Source organism: Notamacropus eugenii, chromosome 5 (genome assembly GCF_028372415.1).
Source record: "Notamacropus eugenii isolate mMacEug1 chromosome 5, mMacEug1.pri_v2, whole genome shotgun sequence".
Taxonomy (NCBI): Eukaryota; Metazoa; Chordata; class Mammalia; order Diprotodontia; family Macropodidae; genus Notamacropus; species Notamacropus eugenii.
This window is the reverse complement of record NC_092876.1, coordinates 385749421-385771853: the sequence shown is the minus strand read 5'-3', so window position 1 is coordinate 385771853 and position 22433 is coordinate 385749421. Positions and strand designations below refer to the sequence as shown.

The 22433-nt window shown below is 36.0% G+C and overlaps 1 protein-coding gene across 1 annotated transcript; it reads right to left on the bottom strand.

The window, feature by feature from the left end:
• Positions 1-917: 917 nt before the first annotated feature.
• Positions 918-2101, bottom strand: LOC140506832 (procathepsin L-like). The gene is given in 2 exon segments (XM_072614426.1): positions 918-1800; positions 1802-2101. Coding segments are annotated over 2 exon segments (1008 nt in total). The 5' UTR covers positions 2078-2101; the 3' UTR covers positions 918-1068.
• Positions 2102-22433: the final 20332 nt, after the last annotated feature.

Below are 22433 nucleotides of genomic sequence, written 5' to 3'. Positions count from 1 at the left end.
AAAATTCTGATTTAAATTGTGGCCTTAAAACACATTTGTGTGGTCACACACATTCTGTGTGACCCTAGTGAATCACTTAAGCTACATATGCCTAGTTATCTCAGCTATGGGGATAATAACAGTACTGACCTTGTAGGGTTATTGAGAGGATCAAGTGAGATAATACTTGTAAAAAAAAAAAAAGTTCACCACAGTGTCTTGTAGGCACTATATGAATGTTTATTGTCTTACTCCTCTTTCCCATATAGTCTTTCCTACATACTTGTACATATGTGATCTCAGAAAATAAAATTATAGTAATCTTTTGCTATTTCTTACTTCATTATTGTTATTATATCCTATCATATTCCTTAAGAACCTTTGTTTGTCTAAGCATCAGTAGACCTTTCAATGATACTAGAGGTTACTGAAACATCTAAGCACACATAGCTTCTCTCAGGCCATGATGGTTCCATGTTCACTGGCAGGAGCATCAATCTCCATTCCCAGGAGCAGCGTTTGTTTCTGACTTACTGATACTGCCACTGAAAGGCAAATATTAATGGGTCTTCCTTCTCCCTTCATCATCATTCAAACAACTTCTTAGGGGCTCTCCAGATCACAGTCATCCAAGAGGGACCTGTCAGAGCAAACTGAATATGAGCCCCAGCTCTAGAATGGCACCCATGGTCTCAGAGGCATCAAAATAATTTGAACTCTGGAGGGGTGGAGTGAGAATATGTTCATTAGAAGAATGAGTGATAGAGAAAAGGTCATAGAAATAAAAGGAGATAAAGAAAAGAATTTTTCAAAGGAGCTGAGGGCAGATTTTTTTTTTATATAGCGAATGAAAGTATATTTAAAAAGGTAAAGCTCTTTATATATACAATTTTAAAATGAAAATTTATGTTTTTGAACTAAGCAATATTACAAGCTATTTATAGCAAAGCAGTGTTCACATTTCACAAAGGTAAAAATGTCAGAAGAAACTCAAAATTACAACTTGGATCCTGGGCAATTCAAGTGTTTGATCCCAAACAATACAGGTTGGGTTCCATCTCTCTGTAAAGCGGTCTTTCTTCAGTCACATTATACTTCAGGATAGCTGGCTGTGGTTGCTATTCCACAGTGGTTACTCTGGTCTCTGCTCATCAAAACGTACCCCTTGTCACCCCACTCTTCACCCCAGCTGTTCTTGACAATCCAGTATTTCTTTCCATTTTGTCCCACCACACCATAACCCACAACAGGTACGCCATGATCTAGCTGTTGACTATTGCATTCAGGTTCATAATAAACCCCAGACCGATAGAATTGGAAGGATGTATGTCCTGCATCAACAGCCACAGAGACGGGACCCATGGTTGCCACAGCCTTTTTAAGAGCATTTTCCTGCCCTGATGGGATGCCCACAAATCCAGTGACATTGGCACTGGAGCATTCTGGCTGATAAGTACAGCTGCCATCCCTTGCTTCATACAGATAGGATTCCTCTGTATCAATGCCTTTATTTTTCTTCACATATTGAAAGGCATTATCCATGAAACCACCATTACAGCCTTCATTGTCATCATCCTTAGAGCAGTCAACCAAATTCTGTTCACTGAGTGAAACAAGTTTGTGTGTCTTACGGAACCACTGGCCTTCCAGGGAATCAGTTGCACTAAATGCCCAGCAAGAACCACACTGACCCTGATTCTTAACAGGAGTTACGTAGCCTTTTTCTTTCCAGTCTACAGATTTAGAGATCTTTACAAAGAAAGGTTCACGGAACAGATTTCCTTTGGCCTTCGTTTGAAATCTATCATTTCTAAAACCATTTCATTATTTGTCTGAATTCCTCATTGGTCATATCTCCAAACTTGTTCATTTCCATCTGGAAACCATGTTTGCCAGCACTGTACTCCAGATTGTGCATTTCAATCATTCTCAAATTCTTCTCCCATGTTGCTCTCCTCCAATTATCTTCATTCGCTCCATAGGTCCTTCTGTGTTGTGACTTCCATTGATACCACTTCGCATCTAAAGTCTGGTCAAATTGTGGAGTAGCAGCTGCTATCCCCAAGCATAGGGAAGCTAAACACAGGTAGAAATTCATGTTGCAAACCTGAGTGTCTCAGCAGTGGCGGACCTCTAACGAAAGGCGAGGGTCTTTTCTGAAGAGTGCTCCTGAGGGCAGATTTCTCAGCATCTTAAAGGCGAATGAAATGGATCAGATGATTTGAGCAAGACGAAAAAAGATGAAAGAATATTAGATTTGCTGAAGAAAAGGAAAACAAGGTGCAAAGAATAATATCTATTTATATTTGCACGTTAAGGTTGGAAAGGTGCTTTACAAATATTATATTCATTTTATTCTCTTATCACTACATTCCTAGGTAGGTGCTAGTGTTGTCCTCATTTTACATATGAGGAAGCTGGGGCAAACAGAGGTTAAATGACTTGGCCAGGGTCACAGAGCTAGAAAATGTCTGAGATCCTATTGAACTAAGTATTTCTGACTCCAGGATCAGCATTATATCTGCTGTAGCATCTAAGCTGCCCCACAAAAGACGGTCATTGATGAACCAGAGTAAATGTTCATTTTTTATACATTACTTAAATTATTATGTGTTACTATATTCCTTCATTTACTATATTTCAATATGAGACTCATTTTGCAACACCTTGATCACTTCCAGAACAAAGTGTTTTAATAATATGGTTAAATATAACTTCATTGTTAACAATCTTGTAGAGACTGAGTTAAGATCTTGGCTATGTCACCTAAAAGAGATTTAATTGTGATTTAATGTGATATTTAATTAGAAAAAATTAGAAAAGAATCAAGGTCTCATAGCATTGAAACATAAGGTCATTCCTGCTCCACCAGTATTTGGCTTCTTCTTATTCTTAAACTACTCAGCAATGCTGGAGGAAGTCATGAAACCATACTAACTAGGATCATTAAAAATTCAATTTAAATGAAATCAATTGGGTCTTCAATGCTGTATAGCAATACCTTTATTAGTTTTTGATGGACTCTCAGTATCCCCAAAGAAACTTCTCTAAATACTATCACCTTTCCTCAAACACCTGTATAATCTTCCTTTAGCAAATTACTTGGCTTACTCTTTTATTAAGAAAATTGAGGCCAGTTATAATGATTCCCCTTGTCTCCCTGCCTCCATATTCCCAATATCTTCCATATTTTCTCCTTTTTTCTCCTCATTGAAGCATCAGAGAATGGGGAAACCCATCTGTATCTTAATTCATCTCTCTATTTGTGTCCTTGATCCCATCAATTCTTAACTAGTTTGAGTCTGAATAATCAGTTTATCTGCCCCAATTTCTCCCTGTCTCTCTCTCTATCTCTGTCTCTTTCTCTCTTTGTCTCTGTCCATTTCTGTCTTTGTCTGTCTCTATCTCTTTGTCTGTCTGTCTTTGTCTCTCTATCTCTGTCCCTCTGTCTGTATCTCTCTCTCTCTGCCTCTCTTTCCTCTCCCATTTTAAAACTTCTCCCTTCTACTGGCTCTTTCCCTGATGCTAGCAAACATGATGAGGTCACCATTCTAAACAAACAAACAAAGCCCAAACCTTTTCCTTGACCTTACATTATTATATTCTTCTGTCCTTCACTTCAATTGCTATCTCTACTTCTTTACTCCCCACTCACTGTTCACCCTACCACTATATTAATAATAATAAACCTACATATAGTGTCTTATAAAGTTTTATAAAGCACTTTGTTATCTCATTTGAGTCTCCCAAAGATCCTTTGAAATAAAACCTATTATAATCTTCATTTTACAAAGAAAATATAGTTATGGAAGGCTAGATGATTTTCCCAGGGCAGTACATCTACCAAGCATGTGGAATGGGATTCAAATTCATGTCTTCCTAACTATAAAACCAGCACTCCTCTCTTATGCCACCTAGCTGCCTGCCTATTAAAAAAACTCACACAGCAGTTAACAAATGATCCTACAATGGCTGTCAGATTTTTTTCCTTCTGTTCTCATATTATTTGTATTTTCCGTAGTCTTTTTTTTAATTTCCTCTTGATTTTCCTCTTCTTTTGCTTCATCATCACTTTTCTGTTTCATAGGCATAATGCTCTGAGTTAGACTCTCTCCCCTTATTTCTTTAGATTCTCCATTGCTTGTTGTAGCAGTTCACAGTTATAACTCCAAAGTCTATATATTCAACCATTATCTCTCTCCTGAACTCCATGCTCCTATGCTTAACTACATCTCAGTCTTGTACATCTCTACCTACTCACACCTCACATTTGATATGTATAAACATAAATGTCTTCCCTCTAACCCTAACCCTTCTCCATATTTTCCCATATCTATGGAGGGACTCAATCATCTCACTGAAGCTTAAGATGTAACAATCATTTTTGCTTCTTACTTCCTCATTATTACCTATACTCAGTATTTTACCAAATTTTTGATTCTACCTCTGCTGCAATTTTCCCATCTCTTCTTCCCTCCATTCTCATTGCTACTTCTCTTGTTTAGGCTCTCATGACCTGGAAAACTATAAGAGTTTTCCAAGAGTCCTCCCTTCTTTCAGTATCTATCTTTGTCAGTCTTTCCTGAATATTTTAATCTTTAGGCTTATAGAAGATAACACATGAGCCAACACTGAGAGCTTATGCTACTGTAAATCCTCAAGAGCCTCATATATACCCATCATATAGTGTTACATACCATATATATCTATATATGTTAAACAATTTCAATATAAATTTGAATCAATTTTATAAATTTTTATAATTTGGTGCGCATTGATGCTGCAAATAACTGGCACTCCTGCATCAAAAATATTTCTTAAGTTTTCTAGAATGGTACTCAGGTTGTCTTTTCCCACTTCAGAAATGACCTGCTTGAATCTTTTCCCCCTCATGTATTTTCTTGATAATATAATTTACATTATTGTTATAATACATTATGATCATTTTGAATTATCTGTGTGATAGATACGAGGAAGTTTTGTATCATATCATGAAACATAAACCTATGAGATCTGAAGATAATGATACCTATTCCTCCTTAGGATGCTGAGGAAAAAGCTAAAAATAATATATGAGAAATAATAGCAAAGAGCTTTGGGTACCTCACAAGCAAGTCAATGTAGGAATGCAATGTCTGAGAGCATGATGCAAGAATTAATGGACCAATTGTATAATCTAAATTGGAAAATTCTAATTCCTGGTCTTTTCCTTTTTTGTTACAGTTACTTGACTGATTTTAATTAAACGTTGTCACGTTATATTTATCAAATATCCACAACATTTTAAAATGTATTGCTTGGCAAGAGTTTTTTCTCTTTGAAAGTAAATGTTTTTAGCCAAAAAGGTCTGAATCTGTAAAATTATTTGATGCTCAGAGATTTGCATTGCTAGTAACTGATGTAAGAGTTGAGTACTGCAGCAAAGGTATGCAAATATATACATGAATAAAGGTCATCTTTTGTAACTGGAATGGGAAATGCTGGTGGGAGTACTGCAGCCAGGAGAAAAAGCAACAAAATGACTTTTAGAACAAATTGTAATAAAATTTAGCAATGGAAAGGAAAAAAAAACATCCAAATGATACAAAGCAAAAACTTTTCAGAATCAAGTTGTTAGTGACAAAGGATGAAATAGAAAGTAAGAGAGACTGACTGGCACAGTGGTAAGAAGTAGTTTTGGAGTTAGAGGATGTGAGGTTTGAATTTGTCCCTGATCTTGGTCCTCATTTTTCTCATCTGTAAAACAAGGGAGCTAGAGTAGATGTTCCCTGCAGTCTTTATTTGAAACACTATGAACAAGTACTATTTTTAATTGCACCTTGTTTTTCTAACTATATTTGTTTTGTCCTTATTTTAAATACTATGAACAATTAGTATTTTTAACCACAGCTTGTTTTTCTAAATATGTTTGTTTTAGGTACCTATATTTCAGAATAAATCATAAAAAACACTAATTTTTACTTAGAATTTTTTTGAACTAAAAAATACCCTTAAAATAATTTAGTCCAACTCCCTCCATTTACAGAGGCAGAAACTTAAGACAGAGGGGGTTAAATGCATTTTGGCCAGTATCACATAGACAATTATTGACTGTGAGAGAACTTGTACATGTCCTTTGATTCTAAATTTAGTGTTTTCTTCGATACATCACATGGCCTTCAAACTATGTGCTGTCTACTTCTTTTCCAAGTCAAAAGTAATTTTCTTTAGCAAACTCTAGGAGTCAAAGTGTGACTGCAATTCAGCTCTGCAATCTTCTCAATCAGTCCCACTGGGAGCTACTCAAAGGGCTTTGACTTGCAAAAACTAACCTAGAGGAACTAGTTATACTCAGGAAATCTCAATGACCTTGTTTAAACTTAAGAAAGAACCCATGGAGATTCTTGTATGGTTTGTCCTTCATCCTCAATGAGGACCATGACAACAGGGAGATGATGGCATGACTTGTAATAGACTTTGATTTGAATGAGGGAGGGCTGTGCAAAGTCACCAGTCTCACTTTTTCCTCCAGAGTCATCTAGGTCCAGAGAACTTGAAATGGGTTAACTGAAATGGCAAATATCATGCTGCTCATTTCAGAGGAAAAAAACATTATCATCAAGTCAGGACTGACCAAACCAAAAAAGTACTCATCCTTAAAAGCAGTGAATCATGTGCTCCAGTCACCATTCAATACAAAATAGCAGAATCAATTTGCTTATACATCATTAAGCCAACTATGACAATTCATATTTTGATCAATGTTATCTTAACATATTGCAGTGAAATACATTGGGAGGAGGAGAAAGGAAAGGGAAAAGAGAGAAGAGAAAAGGAGAGAAGAGAGATAAATGAGAAGGGGAGGTTAAGAGAGGAAAAAACAGGCAGAGACAAAAAGAGACAGAGGACAAAGACAGAGAGAATATAATTTTTAGAATGTAGTTAGAAATTCATTTGAGGGAAATTCATTTGTGTAATTATGAAGCAGATCTGTCTTACAAGAGTAAGAAATTATGAAAGAAAAGAACGTCTTTGCAGTTCTGAGACATGGGTTAGTGATTTGCAATTCAGTTTCTTCCAGATAAACTAAAGTTTTCTCCATCTGAGTGGGCAAAAAATGTTCATTTGGATAATATTTAAAATGCTAGCTTTTGCTGATTAAATTTTCAGGACATAATCTATTTTTCTGCATGCTTAGTTCTATCATCAATGGTAGACATAGCATAAAATCAAACTGAATGCTTCTTCTCTCCTTAAAAGTTCTTCCCTATTTATTTTAAAGTATTAGACTTAAGAATTAGTTAACTGAATAATATTCTACTCATAGCATTTTTTTCAAAGTCTCCAAGTGTTGAGATGAAAATTCATATAAGAATAAACAGTAGGAATTTAATAAATATCTGTTGAATTGGAATTTACTCTGCCTCCTAGTTTTATTTCACATACAACACATGGACCACTGAGCAAATCATTATAGCCCTTTGGCCTTCAGTTTCTTCCTCTGTGAAACGAGGTGTTTGTACTGAGTGATTGCTAAAAGTCTTTTCTGGTTCTCAGAAAACCCCAAGCTAATGGAAAAAGGAAAAATAATTTTTAATGTTTGTTGTGATTTCTTTTATAATACAGATTTTAAAATGAGAATCATCATTAAAAATGAAGGGTACCATGGTAGCTACTATTATTTGCAGAATTTAGGGTTGAAAGGAACCTCAAAGATAATCTAGTCAAGCCTCTTTAGTTTACAAATGAGAATATTGAGATAATATCTGGAAAGGTTTTACCAAAATTCTAAACTCAGATCCAGAAAAAGAAGAATAAAAAAATAGGGAACATGCTTTCTTTTCCTGTTCTGAACTGAAATGTATACTATGACATTCATCAAACCATAAGATGGATACCACATGCACTTCCTTCCTGGTGACTGCTTCATGTCCAGCACTTAATGATGCATAACAATAAGAAAAAATTATAGCTGGGGAATATTTTCAGAATTTTTTCTCCTATTTTTTACCCTGTCTATACAAAAATGCTTCTGCCATTCCATCCCTAATCATGAACCCAGTCAAGTCATGCTACTATGCTTCTGTTCCAACAAATAATCTGAGCTCATTCAGGGAAAAGTGAAGCTGTTTTAAAAGGCTTATGACATGTCAATTATTTGGAAACTTTTTATACAGGGATATAAGATCTTCTGGTCCCATGTAAAGCCAATTGTTTAATTTTTGCAGCATGAGCTTCATTTTGTTTCTCCATAATTGAATGTGAGCAAGAAAAAAAGGAAAAAAAAAAGCAAGCTCAGACTGAAAATATTGTCTTGTCAAGATAGCATTTATTTCAAATGTCTATTTGTGAATGCATGAGAAGATAACATTTGAAAAAAAAATCCATATTCATTAATTCAACAAGGCGTTTTTTAAAAGCTCCTGATTAAACTAGTTTCTTAGAACACACTATCAATAAGGTCATATAGTTCAACCCATGATGGCCTTTTATTTTCATTCTTCTCCATTTTCACTCCCTGTAGCCCAAATTTAACTCATTATTTTGCCATTGAGTGAAATCAAGTTAAGTGAAGACCCCCAGATTCTTCCCAATTTGTCTCCCTTGCATGAAGTAACTAATAACCAGACTAATACAAGATTTCCTTTCAAAGATAATTAGACCAGAAACTAAAGCTGAAGGGTCAGTTAGACTCATGGTCCTAAATAGTCAAGGCTGGACACCAATCGAAAATGGTGGAGAAGAAGATAGGGAGAATGATTTAGCAGAGGTGGCCTTCTGAGAGTGGTGAGAGGGGTTTTCAGAGTGACAAAAATAAGAGGAGGGATTGAGTGAAATCAGGTCAAGTGAAGACTCCTCAATGATGAATTCTCCCAAACCCCCACCCTTCCTGCCAAAGCTAAAATAACTAAGTATCCCCCTTAGGCAAATAAAATGCTCCAGGAGGAAGGAGAACCACCAAAGTTCTGATCATGTGACCTCCATTCACCACCCATTATGCCAGTCACATCAACATTCTTCCCTTAAGTTCCGTATTTGGTAACAAAAACTCTCACTGGTGAGCAAAGATCTTTTCCGTGTTCTTTGTCTCTGGGGTAGATTCCTGTACGCCTGGATTCTCAGCCAATGGGAAGAGAGGCTAATGGGCTTCTGTGTTAGGGACTATATAATGTTGTACTCCACTCTGCTCAGGCTCTCTCCCTTGCTAACACCACCCATGATCTCACAGGAAGTTCCCCTTCTCATGAGATTGTAATAAATTCCTTTTTGCTTTCTACCTTGAGAAGCTTCTGAGTTTAATCTGAGTAAGGGTCTCTGTATCCCACACACCATGTTTCTCCAGTTCATATATGGCATTAGTTATAAGAGAAAAATGGATAAGAAAGTATGGATGGTTCAGGACATATCCAATACTACTTAGAGGGGAAAAAAATCAACTCAGGGCTCCTGTCTTCTTGAATAGAAATCAGCATTTAGCAACAATTGCAAGTGAATAAATCAATAAATCAAGTGAATAATCATTTAATTGTACTCAGAATGCCTAAAGAATGTGGGAAAATGGAGTGGCTAGAGTAGAATGAACTAGGTCAGAGAGTATTTCTGGTAAAGATGAGGGAAAATCCATGTCCAATTTTAAAGGAAGTGATACATATGGAGAAGTTTTTTTCAAGTTGATGGAATGACAGAAACTTGAGCCAATAACATGTGTGGAAGGACAATAGTTCTTTATGAATGTGGCATACCTTGCTACCAGATCAGATTATAAGTCCCTTTAGGAAAAAGAGCATCTCTTATCTCACTTTTACTTTCTGCTGAGATTTCTTTATATAGCAGTGAAGAAATGTTTATTGAATTTAGTGGAGGAGATACACTTGGCTAGTGTGAGAGAGGATCACAGAATTTCACTGTTGAAAGGGATTTTAGAAGCCATCTGGTTCAATCTGTTCCAAAACAAAAATCCTTTCTTCAACATACTGGACAAGTGATCATCCAGCTTTTGTTTGAAGACTTCTAATGAGAAGTAACCCACTACCCTCTGAAGCAGTCTGTTCCACTTCTGGGTTGTTATACTTGTTAGAAAAATTTGCCTACTCTTCTCTCTAGCCTTTCTTTTATGGACCACATTAGCTTTCACAAATGTAATTATTATTTCTTTGCATATGACTCCCAGAGCTATCTCTCAGACCTTAGTAGACCCCAATATCTCCCCTGTGTTTGAATTTCACTTTACTGTTATTGTTCAATCTTTTCAGTTGTGTCTTATTCTTCATGATCTCACTTGGGGTTTTCTTGGCAAAGATACTGGAGTGCTTTCCTTTTCCAGCTCATTTTACAAATGAGGAACTGAGGCAAACTAGGTTAAGTAACTTTCCCAAAGTCACACAGCTGATAAGTGTCAGAGGTTGGATTTGAACTTGGGAAGATGGGTCTTCCTGACTCTAGTTTAGGCACTCTATACACTGTACCACCTAGCTGACCTGAATCCCACATTGTCAGTTCCTTACTGGACATCTCAAACTAGACATCTCAGAGACATCTCAAACTCAGTATGTCCAAAACTTCACACATTAGTTCCTCCTCAACTCCCACAACCCATCACTCTTCCAAATACCACTGTTTCAGTCAGATAGCATAATTCTGCTAGTCTTCTAAGCTTGTAACCATAGCATTATCTTTGATTACTCAATGCTTTGCATTCCACATATGCAAAGTTTCCAATCTTGCTATTTTTACTTCCACAAAATCTCTCTCATCTGACATTTTGTTTCTATTTGCATCCCCTCTAGATTATTGCAATGACTTAATTTCTATGCCTCAGATATCTCTCTACTTCCATTCCTCTTTAACACCACTACCAAATGATTTTCCTTAAGAGAAGCTATGACCAGGTCACTCCCATACTCAATAAACTCCAGTCAGTCCATATCACCTCTAGAATAAATATGACTCTACTTTTCTTAGCATTTAAATCTTAAATGTTATTCTCCACCCCATCTTTACAGCTTCCTTGGACATCACTCCTTTTGTACTCTGTGATTCAACCAAACTGGTCTTCTCTCTGCTTCTTACCCATGACAATCCCTATTCCATGTCCATGTCTCTCTTGTTCTTGGAACGTTCTTCATCCTCCTCCCCAGTTTTGTTTCTCAGAATCCTTTTCTTTCCCTCCCTTGTTTTTAAGATCCATTCTTTAAGGTAAAATGAAAGCTCACATCATATTGCATAGCTGGGTTATGCAACATCTGTTTATAAGGCAATGGAGATCTGTTAATTACTGAAAAAAAATATACTCCTCAGATGCCATTTCTCCATATCTACTTGATCATGGACAGAATTAGAGTATTTCTCCAACTGGAAAATATGTATATTATACTTATCGTTCTTTTATGCAGTACTACCTCCAGTCTTCAAAGGCTAATATAATTTTTTTAATACCAGTGTTGTTTATTCACCTGTGGAACTTGGCTCTGTTTCAAAAATTTCAGGAATGACTAGACCTTTTGGTTTACATAGTATAACTTCGGGGTCAAAATTAACATCATGCTTTGTCATATTTTTTAGCCTAAGCATTATATAATTTAGTGAGGACATGTTTATGAAAATGTAGAAGGGACCAATCATAAGGAGAAATGCTTGATACTATATATATTTTCTTCCTGATCTCTCCTCAAAAGATATTAAGTGTTTATCAAATGTACAATTTTTCCACTATCGTAATAACTCATTTGTACTGGAGTCTTAAAAAAAAAAAAGTGAAGATTATTTTTTGCTGCTGAGTGATTTTCCCCCCAGGGGCTAGTTAGAGCTTTTATTACTAATGCAAATTCTATTCCAATGCTTGTTGGTGGTAGGATGATTCAGCTATATATTTCGTAAACTTTATAAGCAAGAAAGATCATAATCTTTTTGGCTACAAACATGCAGGCAAGGTAAATGAACTTGGAAGAAACTTACCGACAGATCTACCTGATCTTGATGCAATATTTAAGGTCAGATCCTGTGTCTCAAGGAAGAAACTTGACTAGATTTTAAAGAAGCTTTATTTTGCTCTCAAGGAGGTTCCTGAGAAATGTAATATTTCAGTGACTTTGAAATATACCCAATATTTTAAATTTGGGCTCATCATATCATCCTTTCTTTAAAAAAAAAGTATGGTCAGATAAGTACTACAGAAAATCTAGGGATCATATTCTTTTTAATGAATACTTTTCTATTCTACTTATGGGCATCAATAAATGGAGACAGTGCCTAGTACACAGTAGGTGATTAATAAATTCTTGTTGACCTGAAAACCTAAGAAGATTATTTTGTGATTGTTCATACTTACATCCTTAAAAGTGAAATATTCTGAGATAAACTTTATCCAAAATATTGCCACTGTATATGACTACATAAAATTAAAAGGAATAAATCTGTGGTCAATTATCTAAATAACTTTTTTTGCTTCACCCTAAGATTCCTTGTTCCCTTTACCATCTACCACTTTCTCCTTGCTAATCCAGAAACTCTTGCTCCTTTACCTACTGACAAACTACCAAATATCAATCAAAGAAATCATGAGATCCTATTAACTGGATCCACTATAAGTTTATGCCTTCTCACCTTAGGAATACTTTTACCTCTACATGGTGTCCTTTAATTAATTCTTTTTTGTTTAAACATTTTCTTCTCTTCTCAAAGCTCCAGTTTCACATCCTATTCCCTCATTCTTAGAAAATAGTTTACCACATTGTTGAGAAAATTGAAAATATCCATTTGGACCCCTCCCAATTCTACAATCCCACTGTTTTAAGCAATATCCTCACTCATCCCTTCCTACACTCCATACTCAGAGTATGATGGCCCTCCTTCTTCCCAAATCTCAATGATTGGTTCCTTTCTTTTCTAGAACTTATGCTACCAGACATGTTAGCATAGTGTCCAGAATGAGGAAGATTCTATTCTGGTCTGGTCCAACCACATGCAAAGTAGTTTATTCAGCTCTGGGAGTCACAATTTAGGAAGAATATCATCTGACTGGACAAAATCCAGAGGATTTTTATCTACATTCTGTGATATGAAAGATGTCTAAGAGACCATATGAAAACTAAGGCAAAAATGAAGAGTCTCTGCCTTCAAGGACCTTACATTTTACTGGACAGACAGAAGCAGTAAGCACAGGTGAGTAAATAAAAGATCATTTAGAGAGCAAAAAGGTACTGATGAGTTTATGACTTCTGTGTAAAATCAGAGATGAGCTATGGAATGTTGGAAGAAAGAGCCTTTTGGCTGATAGAGTTCATGAAGAAAAAACGAAAAATAAGACTAGAAAGTTGTCAGAATCAGATTGTGGAGGCTCTTAAAAGGCAAACTAAGAAGCTTGAATTTTATTCTCAAAGTCACAGAGTTTTTCTGAATAGGATAATGAAACGGTCAGACTTGCCTTAGGGAAATTGTTTTGATTGCTTTTTGGAAAAGAGATCCGAGAGAGAAGAGCCTGTACATAGGGACACAGTTTGGAAGCCATCATAACAGTCAGTCTGAGTGGTCATGAAAATCAGACTGAGGGGGTAGGGGAGTAGCTATATGAATAGAGAGAAAGTGACAGACATGAGGGATGTTGTGAAGGTAGAAACACTGGTTGGATATGGAAGGTAAGATAGAAAGAAGAGTCTAAGAGGACTCTGAAGGTACAAACCTGCATGAAGTGGAAGATGGTAGTATCCTTAAAAGAACAGAGAATCTTGGAGCATGACAGTTTGAGGAAAGCTAATGGGATCAGCTTTTTTTTAAACATGTTGACTTTGAGGTGCCAATGGGATATCCAAAATGTTTTCTCCTTCTGGTATGTAGACCTGTACTGAGAGAGAGAGAGAGAGAGAGAGAGAGAGAGAGAGAGAGAGAGAGAGAGAGAGAGAAAGAGAGAGAGATTGTGTCTGGATAATAGATTTGGGAGACTCTTTCATACAGCTGATAAACCCATTAGGGATGATAATTGATTTAGCAGAGAATATAATGAGAGAAAAGAAAAGGGCCCATGGTAAAGTCTGGGTAGATATCTATGCTTAAGAGATGGAAGATGTCTATCAAATTACCAAGAAGATCAAAAAGGAATAATCAGGAAAGAAAAGTGTTATACAAAGAAAGTTGTGGAGATGCCTAGTACACAAAACTAGAAGGATTGTTTAAAAACAAAACAAACAGAAAACAAAAAAATCTAGTTGAAAATCATCAGTTACTTGGAAGAGAACAGTTTCAGAAGAGTGACTGGTTCCAAAGCAATACAACAGGTATAGAAGTGAGAGTATGATAAGCAAGTAAATGCAGAGAGTAGGTAAGAGTTTGTCCTTTCTATCCTCCTACATCTCAGGTAGAGACTGCACAGAAATTTATGTGATATGTTATGTATTACATTCTTGTTCAGGGATAAGGTCCTTTCTAGCTCTCACAGTCTGTGATTCTGTCATTACCGGATCCTTCAGCAACATTACATGACTTCTTTCAGAGACAGGCAACTGCATAGGAGTAGCAGCTGAGAAAACAGATTGTGGTAGTAACCAGGGATTGACACTCCATGAGGATTGTTCATCAGTAGTGGGCAAAAGGGCAAGTAATTCAAGGGTTGCAGAAGAAGTCTAATTTAATTGGTCAAAACTCTGAGTAGCAAAAAATGAGGCTAAAGTAGAGGTCACAGGTAAAATGAACAAGCAAGCATGGAATAATGAATGGGAAGTAATGATGAGAATGAAGAGTAACATTTTGGAGAAGTAAGGCAGAAATACAAAAGAGGAGGAGATTTTGATGAGAGTTCAACATCTTGAATATGGTAATTAGGGAATAGGGTTACAGCTTGAGAGTTGCTCTGAAGTTTAAAAATTGACTCTCATGAGCCAGTTCAAGTTGTCTCACCTATACTTCTTTGATTATTCTGGGGACACAATAGAATAACTATCAGAAGATAGGACCTTGGGGTGGAGCTGACATAGAGGTCCCCAAGGCCTAAATGCAAGTTCATCTTCATAGCCTCATGCTCAAATGATTAAAGATGAATAAAATATCCTGCCCATGTGGCACATATCTGACCTCCTGGTAAAACTGAACCTTGGGAGGCTAGAAATTTTTTACTATTTCTGATTCCTGCAAATTCAAAATGAGGTCAGCAGAGACCACAGTGTGCATAGATCCACTGAAGAATTCAGAGTTATTTGGCCTAAGGTCAACAAAACTTGAGGAGCAAATAATTGTCTTCAAGTATTTGAAGGGTTTTCGCATGGAAGAAGTCTGAAACTTTCCCTGCTTGGTCAAAGAAGGCAGAGTTAAGTATTTAAGTTGCAGATAGGAAAATTTAAGTTCAATTTCAGAATAGCAAAACAATTTTCCATTAATCAGAGCTGCTTAAAAGTATAATGGATTGCTCTAAGAAAGTCCTTTAGACTATGTCACAATTCATTTCATAGTATCCAGCCTGTAGTTTCTTGGGGTTGTGACTGTATGATTTGTTCTTTGTTCTAGAAGAAGACCATGACATCAGGGAGATGGTGACATGACTTGCGATTGACTTTGATTTGAATGAGAGAGTTTCTAATACCCTTATTATGTGTATAAGAATTTTTGTGTGTGTCTTAGAATTTTGTAGCTATGAGAGCTATCTTTCCTTGCTGAACAATGTAAATGAGTTGATATTGCTTGCTATAGAATATATGCATAGATATGCATATTCTTACATTTACACATAGCTATATTAATAATTAATATAAATATAGTTTATTGCTATTAATTAGTACTTATATATTTTAATATAATATATTTATTATTATATATTATTTTCATAATATGTAATAAAAATAATAGCCAACACCTTTCTCCTCCTTACTCATTTATATGTATTAGACATTTATTTCCTTCTAGATTGTAGGTGTAGCATTATTATACAGAATCCTAAATGGAAAAGTCATCATAACCTCCATAAAGGCTGTGTTTCTCACTTGAGAAAATAACCCAAGGCTATTGTCCTAGCACTGGCCAGGAAATTTAAGGGGCAAAGCTCCTTGGGAAAACCCATGTCCATATTAATTTGCTACTATCCTACATACAAAGTCTTAATTGTTTACTTTTTTCTTTTGTTTTCATCCCTTGAAACCAACTTAGATGGTCACTGCTTGTTTCCCCCAATTATAACTTCATAGATAAGTGTCCATGAGAAGAGATAGGATTCTACTCAATCCCCTGGTTATCCAACCTTGAGTAAGTCAGGAAACATTCCAATCCTGTCTTCTCCTAATCCTTAATTGATTACTATCCTCTAAGATCCCAAAGCATATATCTGGAAGCTGAGGAAATAGCTAACACTTTGTTTTCTATAAATTATCACTCCAGAAGCATCCAAAGGTGGGGAAGAGTATCTCTAGCACTAATCAGTGATGGTACTTTTGCAGTACAAAATGGGAAAACTAGTAAGCTGATTTTACAAACAGCTGTCACACCATTAAAGATGCATATTTGGAAGAACTTGAAGTCAGCCAGAATCCAAACATCCATAAAGAGCACTTTGAAATAAATCTCTCTTGGTTACAAAACTCATGTCTGGGCATTTTTCTTTTCTTTTCCCTAGGGTGATCAATCAATCAATCAAAAAAAAAAAAGCACATTTGTTAAGCTGCCATGTGCCAGACATCCTGCTAAGTACTGGGAATACAAAAAAGGCAAAAAACAGACCTTGCTCTCAAGAAGCTTACAATTTAATGGAGGAGACAACAAGCAAGAAAACGTATATAAATAAGCTGTATACAGCTTTACTACACCTGAAGCAGCCAAATTAAGGTCATTCATGGCAGCAATAGGGATAAGAGCTCTCTATGTATTCAAGGAGTTTTAAAATAAGAAGGCATCTGCTTCTTCTACCTATTTAAATTTCTACATTTTGTGGTAAATATCTCTCTGAATGACTGTTTAGCTCAAGTCTCCAAAAGAAGTGACCAAATGACCTTTTATTTCTGGAAAAATAAAACAAAAATTTCTAATATTTTTCTTTAAAAATCTCTGTATTTGGGAGCATTTTCCTTCTTTACTTGTGCTTTCTTGTAGGGGTACTTATTTATATTTGCTCTTTTCTCTAAGTTTGGCCTGACAATTACCATCAAGAAAACAGAGATTCTTGACCAACAAGCATCACGTCATCCACATATGGAATCATCAGTTATAGAAAATGGAGAAATTTTGAATGCTACAAATAACTTCAGTGACTTAGGTAGTATGCTTTCCGGAGCTGTCCAATAGATGATGAGGCTGACACACACATTGCCAGAGCCAGTTAGTGTTAGAGAGGCTGTAAAAGAAAATGTGGGAGAGAAGAGTTAGTTGGTTGCATAAAGAAGCTGAAGGTCTACAAAGCTGTTGTACTGACTTCATTGTTATATTCCTGGGAAACCTGAACAGTCTATCAGCACCAAGCCAGAAAACTGGATAAATATCTTAGGAAGATTAAAAAGATTACCTGGCAAGAGAAGGTATTGGATAGGACACTCAAGTCCTCTCTCAACTACCAAGTATTCACATTTTTTTGCAGATAATTCAACTCTTATGGGCTGGTCACCTAGTTCAAATGCAAAATGTATGTTTACCTAAAAAATATATTTTATGGAGAACTAGAACAAGGTAAGTGATTACACAGAAGTCAGATGAAGCAATATGAGGAAACTCTCAAGTTCTCTCTGAAGAACTTTAGAATTGATTGGGAGACATAGGAGACACTGGCACAGGACTACCCAGCATGCAGTATCTATGTAAAAGAAAGTACTGGGTTCTATGGGCAAAGCAGAATCACAGTAACACAAAGAAAAAATTAGATGCACAACTCTGGAGACATTTTCATCCCAAAAGTTCAAATGGACTATTTGTGCTCAACCTCCGGTAGAGCCTTCTGACCTTGCATAGGACTAATCAGCCACAGTTGCTCACACTGTATATTGATCCCAACATTGTGAGGTCATTGAATCTCTTCAAATATGAAGAATGAACAATAATTTATTTACCTTTCTCGAGTTTCTGTTGTCTGGAATAACTGCAAAGCAAATTATCTGGTTGTGCCTTTTTGGAAGAAATCCACAGTACAGAAGGAATAATCCTCTGCCTCATCAAATATCGATCCAATTCTTTTTTCTTGCAATATTTATTTAAAGGTATTCAGATAATCTAGATATCTTAATGGCCATTGTAACTTACTGCTTTGATATTTTCCCTGTTTATTTATCTGCTTGTGTTCAAATTTTTAAACTCAATTTTCTTCTTCCTGACATCCTTGGAAATCTCAGGATGTTTTTCTCACATTTTCTTATTACATACTTTATGATTCCTTCCAGTGTGATGTTGGATAGCTGTATCAGTAAGCACCCCAACATACATGGGGGGTTGCTATCACAGCTTCTTAGATCTGCATTTATAAAAGAAAAGGCAACTTTTGAGGGGTCAACACTTTAATTATATTCACCATACAGGGACCAACAGACAGGCTTCCAATGGTCTAACCATTACATACATACATACACAGGTACCAGAGAGGGAAGCACCAACATCTGGGTTTTCAAAGCTTGTGTGTGTGTGCTGTGTGTGTGTCTGTGTGTCTGTGTGTTGGAGAATTTGGAGGCAGAGTGGGGACAGACTTGCAGAATGGTGTTGTGAGGACAAGTTGAGCTAGTAGAGAGTACAGCAGCAGCAAGGACATTTGTGAGCAGATAGAAGAGCACAAACACATTTATCTGGTTGGGCTGCCCTATCAAAGCATGTGAGCTGCTGAGGGGAGTTATTAGGGTTTTGGGAGGTTAACATATTCTGCGGCTAATTCATTAGTTTGTTATTGCGTTAAACTTCTTGCTGTCTTGTCCCTGTGGAGACAGAGAAATCATTTTATCTCTTGTACATACTTCTTATGGTATGAAGTTTTGAGCATTCTTGAGGACTGAAGAAAATGTCGTCTTCCACCTTGTTTTTCACATAACCTGGAATGCTTTGCTCGATAAATATCATTGGCTTACTATTAAATTGAGAATCCAATATAATGTCCTTCATTTGGCATTTGAGACTCTCCAGAACCTGCCCATTTCCTGTCTTTCCAAACTCTTTCCATCTTACTATTCTCCTCTAACTCTACAATCCAGTCTTATTTGCCTACTCATCCTCATGCAGGACATTCAATATCCCGTCTCAGTAGCTTTGCACTATCTGCTCCCCATGCCTCTTTACTCCCAGCAGCCTACTTCCCTTACAACCCAACTCAAGCACCATCACCTTCAAGAAATCTTTCTTGGATCCTCTAGCTACTAGTGATGTCTCCTCTAAGGTTATGTTTGATTGACTGTGTATTTATCTTTACTGTTCTGATTTATATATGCTGTCACCCCAATTAAAATGTAAGCTCCTGGAGAGCAGGCACTATTTTTGCTTTTTATTTGTATCCCCCAGCACTGAGCAGAGTGCAACACATACATGAGATGTGCTTCATAAATGGCTGTTGTTTGATTGGTGCTCTAATGTGGAACTTTTTTCATCCCTTGGAATATAGTTCAAAATCACAATTATCAAGAAGTTTCTTCTTAATGGATGAAAATTATATTTGCAGTTCTTTGATATTTTTAAAATTGTATTATCTACTGTTATATTTTACTCACTTTTAGTGCACAAGAACATTTCTCTGACAACCACACATAATATCCAGTGACCCCAATGCATGGAATTAGGCATGTTTGCACACCATTGTATTTCTTGAGGGACTTTGTAGTCTTCTTTGCAAGAAATTCTACAGATACTGAGAGAGGGCTGAGGGAAACTTGATCTGTACATCACTTTTCATTCATCTATTACGCGTTTCATAAATTTACAGAACTTTTTTTAACCAACATTAGATAATGACACAATTGTTCTACCTAGTTACATGCTTTCACAAACACTTGCTTTAAACTGGTCATTTTCTAGGAATATAAGAAAAGAAAACAAACTTCTTGGCCCATGACTAATCTTTAGACAACTGAATTGTGTGCTACAAATTGTTACTATCAAATCAGACGGTTCACTATTGAGTTCAGCGTATCATTTAGTTTAGATTTAATGTATGTTTTATGAGAACATTAGTTGAACTTAAAGGTGAAATGTCACCAAATATATTTTCAATCTACCTCCAAAGCTGGCCCTATGTTTTTCCTTTATAGTTTTCTGAGAAAGAAGTTTAATGTTTATTTCACATACAAAGAAAATGTAGAAAGCAATTTACTGAAAGTCTCTAAAGGAAAGTGTGCTAGAGTGTAAAGAGAACTGAATTTGATAGTAGGGTACCTAAGTCTGAAGTCCCCTTGTCTAAGTTATTACATATATAATCTTTGACTAGTCACAACCTTTCTTGGCCTCTCATTACTCATCTACAAAATAAAGAAGTTTATCTAGCTGACCTCTGAAGTTCCATTCAACTCTAAATGTATGTCCCATGTCTCACTGGAAGAGAAAAATAGAACGTATAAAATTTTAAGAATTAGGAATTATTACTACAAATGATGCTGTGGTTGGGGCTGGTTCTCCTGGCCTGAACTAAATTCCATGTCATTTTTAAGACCTAGAATATCAGTCTGAATTTAACTCCTATGTTGTACAGAGGCCTATTTCAGCTCAGTGTGGGGTAAATATTTCTAACTATTAGCATTAGTCCAAAAGGTAATTTCTTTTTCCTAGGAAGTTCTGGCTTCCCCTTGACTGCAGGGAGGTCTTTGAATAGATTTTCTAGAATGGTTCAGGGGCAGGTTGGATTGCAGAGGTGTCAAATACAGAGTTCAGCTAGTTTTTTTAGCAGTCCTAAATTTGGCCTGAATCAGATTAAGAAGTAATTAGGAATTATTTTTTTAAACAAATAAAAATAAAGAAAGAATAGAATATAGATAATGATAGTATGTTGTTTTACAAGTCTATATGTAGTCAGAGGGATCCTTATATATATATATAGTTGAGTGGCCCCTATTCCCTACCCTCAGCCTGACCCCCAATCGATGGTTTTAGGGGATATTAAATATGGGTGATATTAGCAAAATGGATGATTTTAATAAAAGCAGGAAGATGGTAACTATTGTAAAGGCAGAATTTTTTGATAGTTACATTGTGGTTTCTCAATATCACCAACCAGTTACATAGCTCCTATATTCCAAGGGATGAAATCTTAGAAACAAAAATAAGTACTATTCTCACCGTAAAATAACTTACATCTATCTGGACAGATGAGAAGTGTAGGTAAAAAGATAAATACCTGCGTCTTTATAAAAAACAAAGGGTACAACATTTCACTGCCTAATTGTTGCTGCTACATAAACCATTGCTCTGCTTTTTTCAGTCCAAAAATTGGTTTATAACCTTTCAATGCATAATCATTCCATAGTATAATTCTGTTCATCATGCTGCATAAAAGGTAAATAGAGAAGCAATGTATTCACCAGTAGCATATGGATAGGCCTTTATAACTTGGGTATTTAGAGCTAGGAGCCTAGAATTCTCAGCGTACACAGATTGTCAGTATTCAATCTTAATCTATGTTCATGAGTATTCAATATATCCTCGTCTTTCACCAAAAATAGTTTAGTAATGTATTATTTTTAGGTAATACCAGAACAAATGGAAATGTTTCACATAATGGTCTCACTCCACCTTTTTTGCAAAAAAAAAAAAATTGGCATAAAATATGTGACAATTACGCCATGAAGTATGATAGTCTCTGATAAATTGCAGGAACAACATGGTGGAGGGGATAGAGGACTAGCTCTTGAGACAGGAAGATTAAGTTTCCAGTGTGACTTCTGAGTTATACTTGTTGTATGACCCTGGGCAAGTCATTTAACCCTTCAGTGCCCTCAGGTAACTTTAAATTGCTGAGCTTAAACTGCTCAAATGGTGGTCTGAGTTGATAGAGGACTTATCAAAATCAAATATAAATGGGGACGACTTACCCATACAAAAGGATGCCTGCAGATTTAGTATCTGCATATTATCTTTTATTGATTTTATTAAGCATTTCCCAATAACACCTGAATTGTAACACTGACTAAATTCCCTGGCATGGGCCAGATGTTTGACAACCTTATGAGGTATCCTCGTGTCGTGGCCAATTCCACAATCCCTTTCCTGTCAAAGAAACACAACAAAAACAAAACCAAAAACCAAAACTTAAAATAATTTATTCAATTTTAAAGCAACTAAGTAATTGTGGAGATGAGAGTATTCTACAAATTATTTTTAAGGATAGCATCTGTGTCTTGCTTATATTTGCATTTCCTTCATGTCTAGTCGCACATTTGATGCTTAATACATATTTGCTAATTCACATTCATTCAGCAATTCAGCAAGCACTGATTAATTACCTAATCTGTAGCAGGAACTATGTTAGGTGTGGGCTTACTAAAAAAAAAGCATGACTTTATGTTAAATTTATGTTGAACTGGAATGAACTAAGAAAGTACAAAAGATTTTTG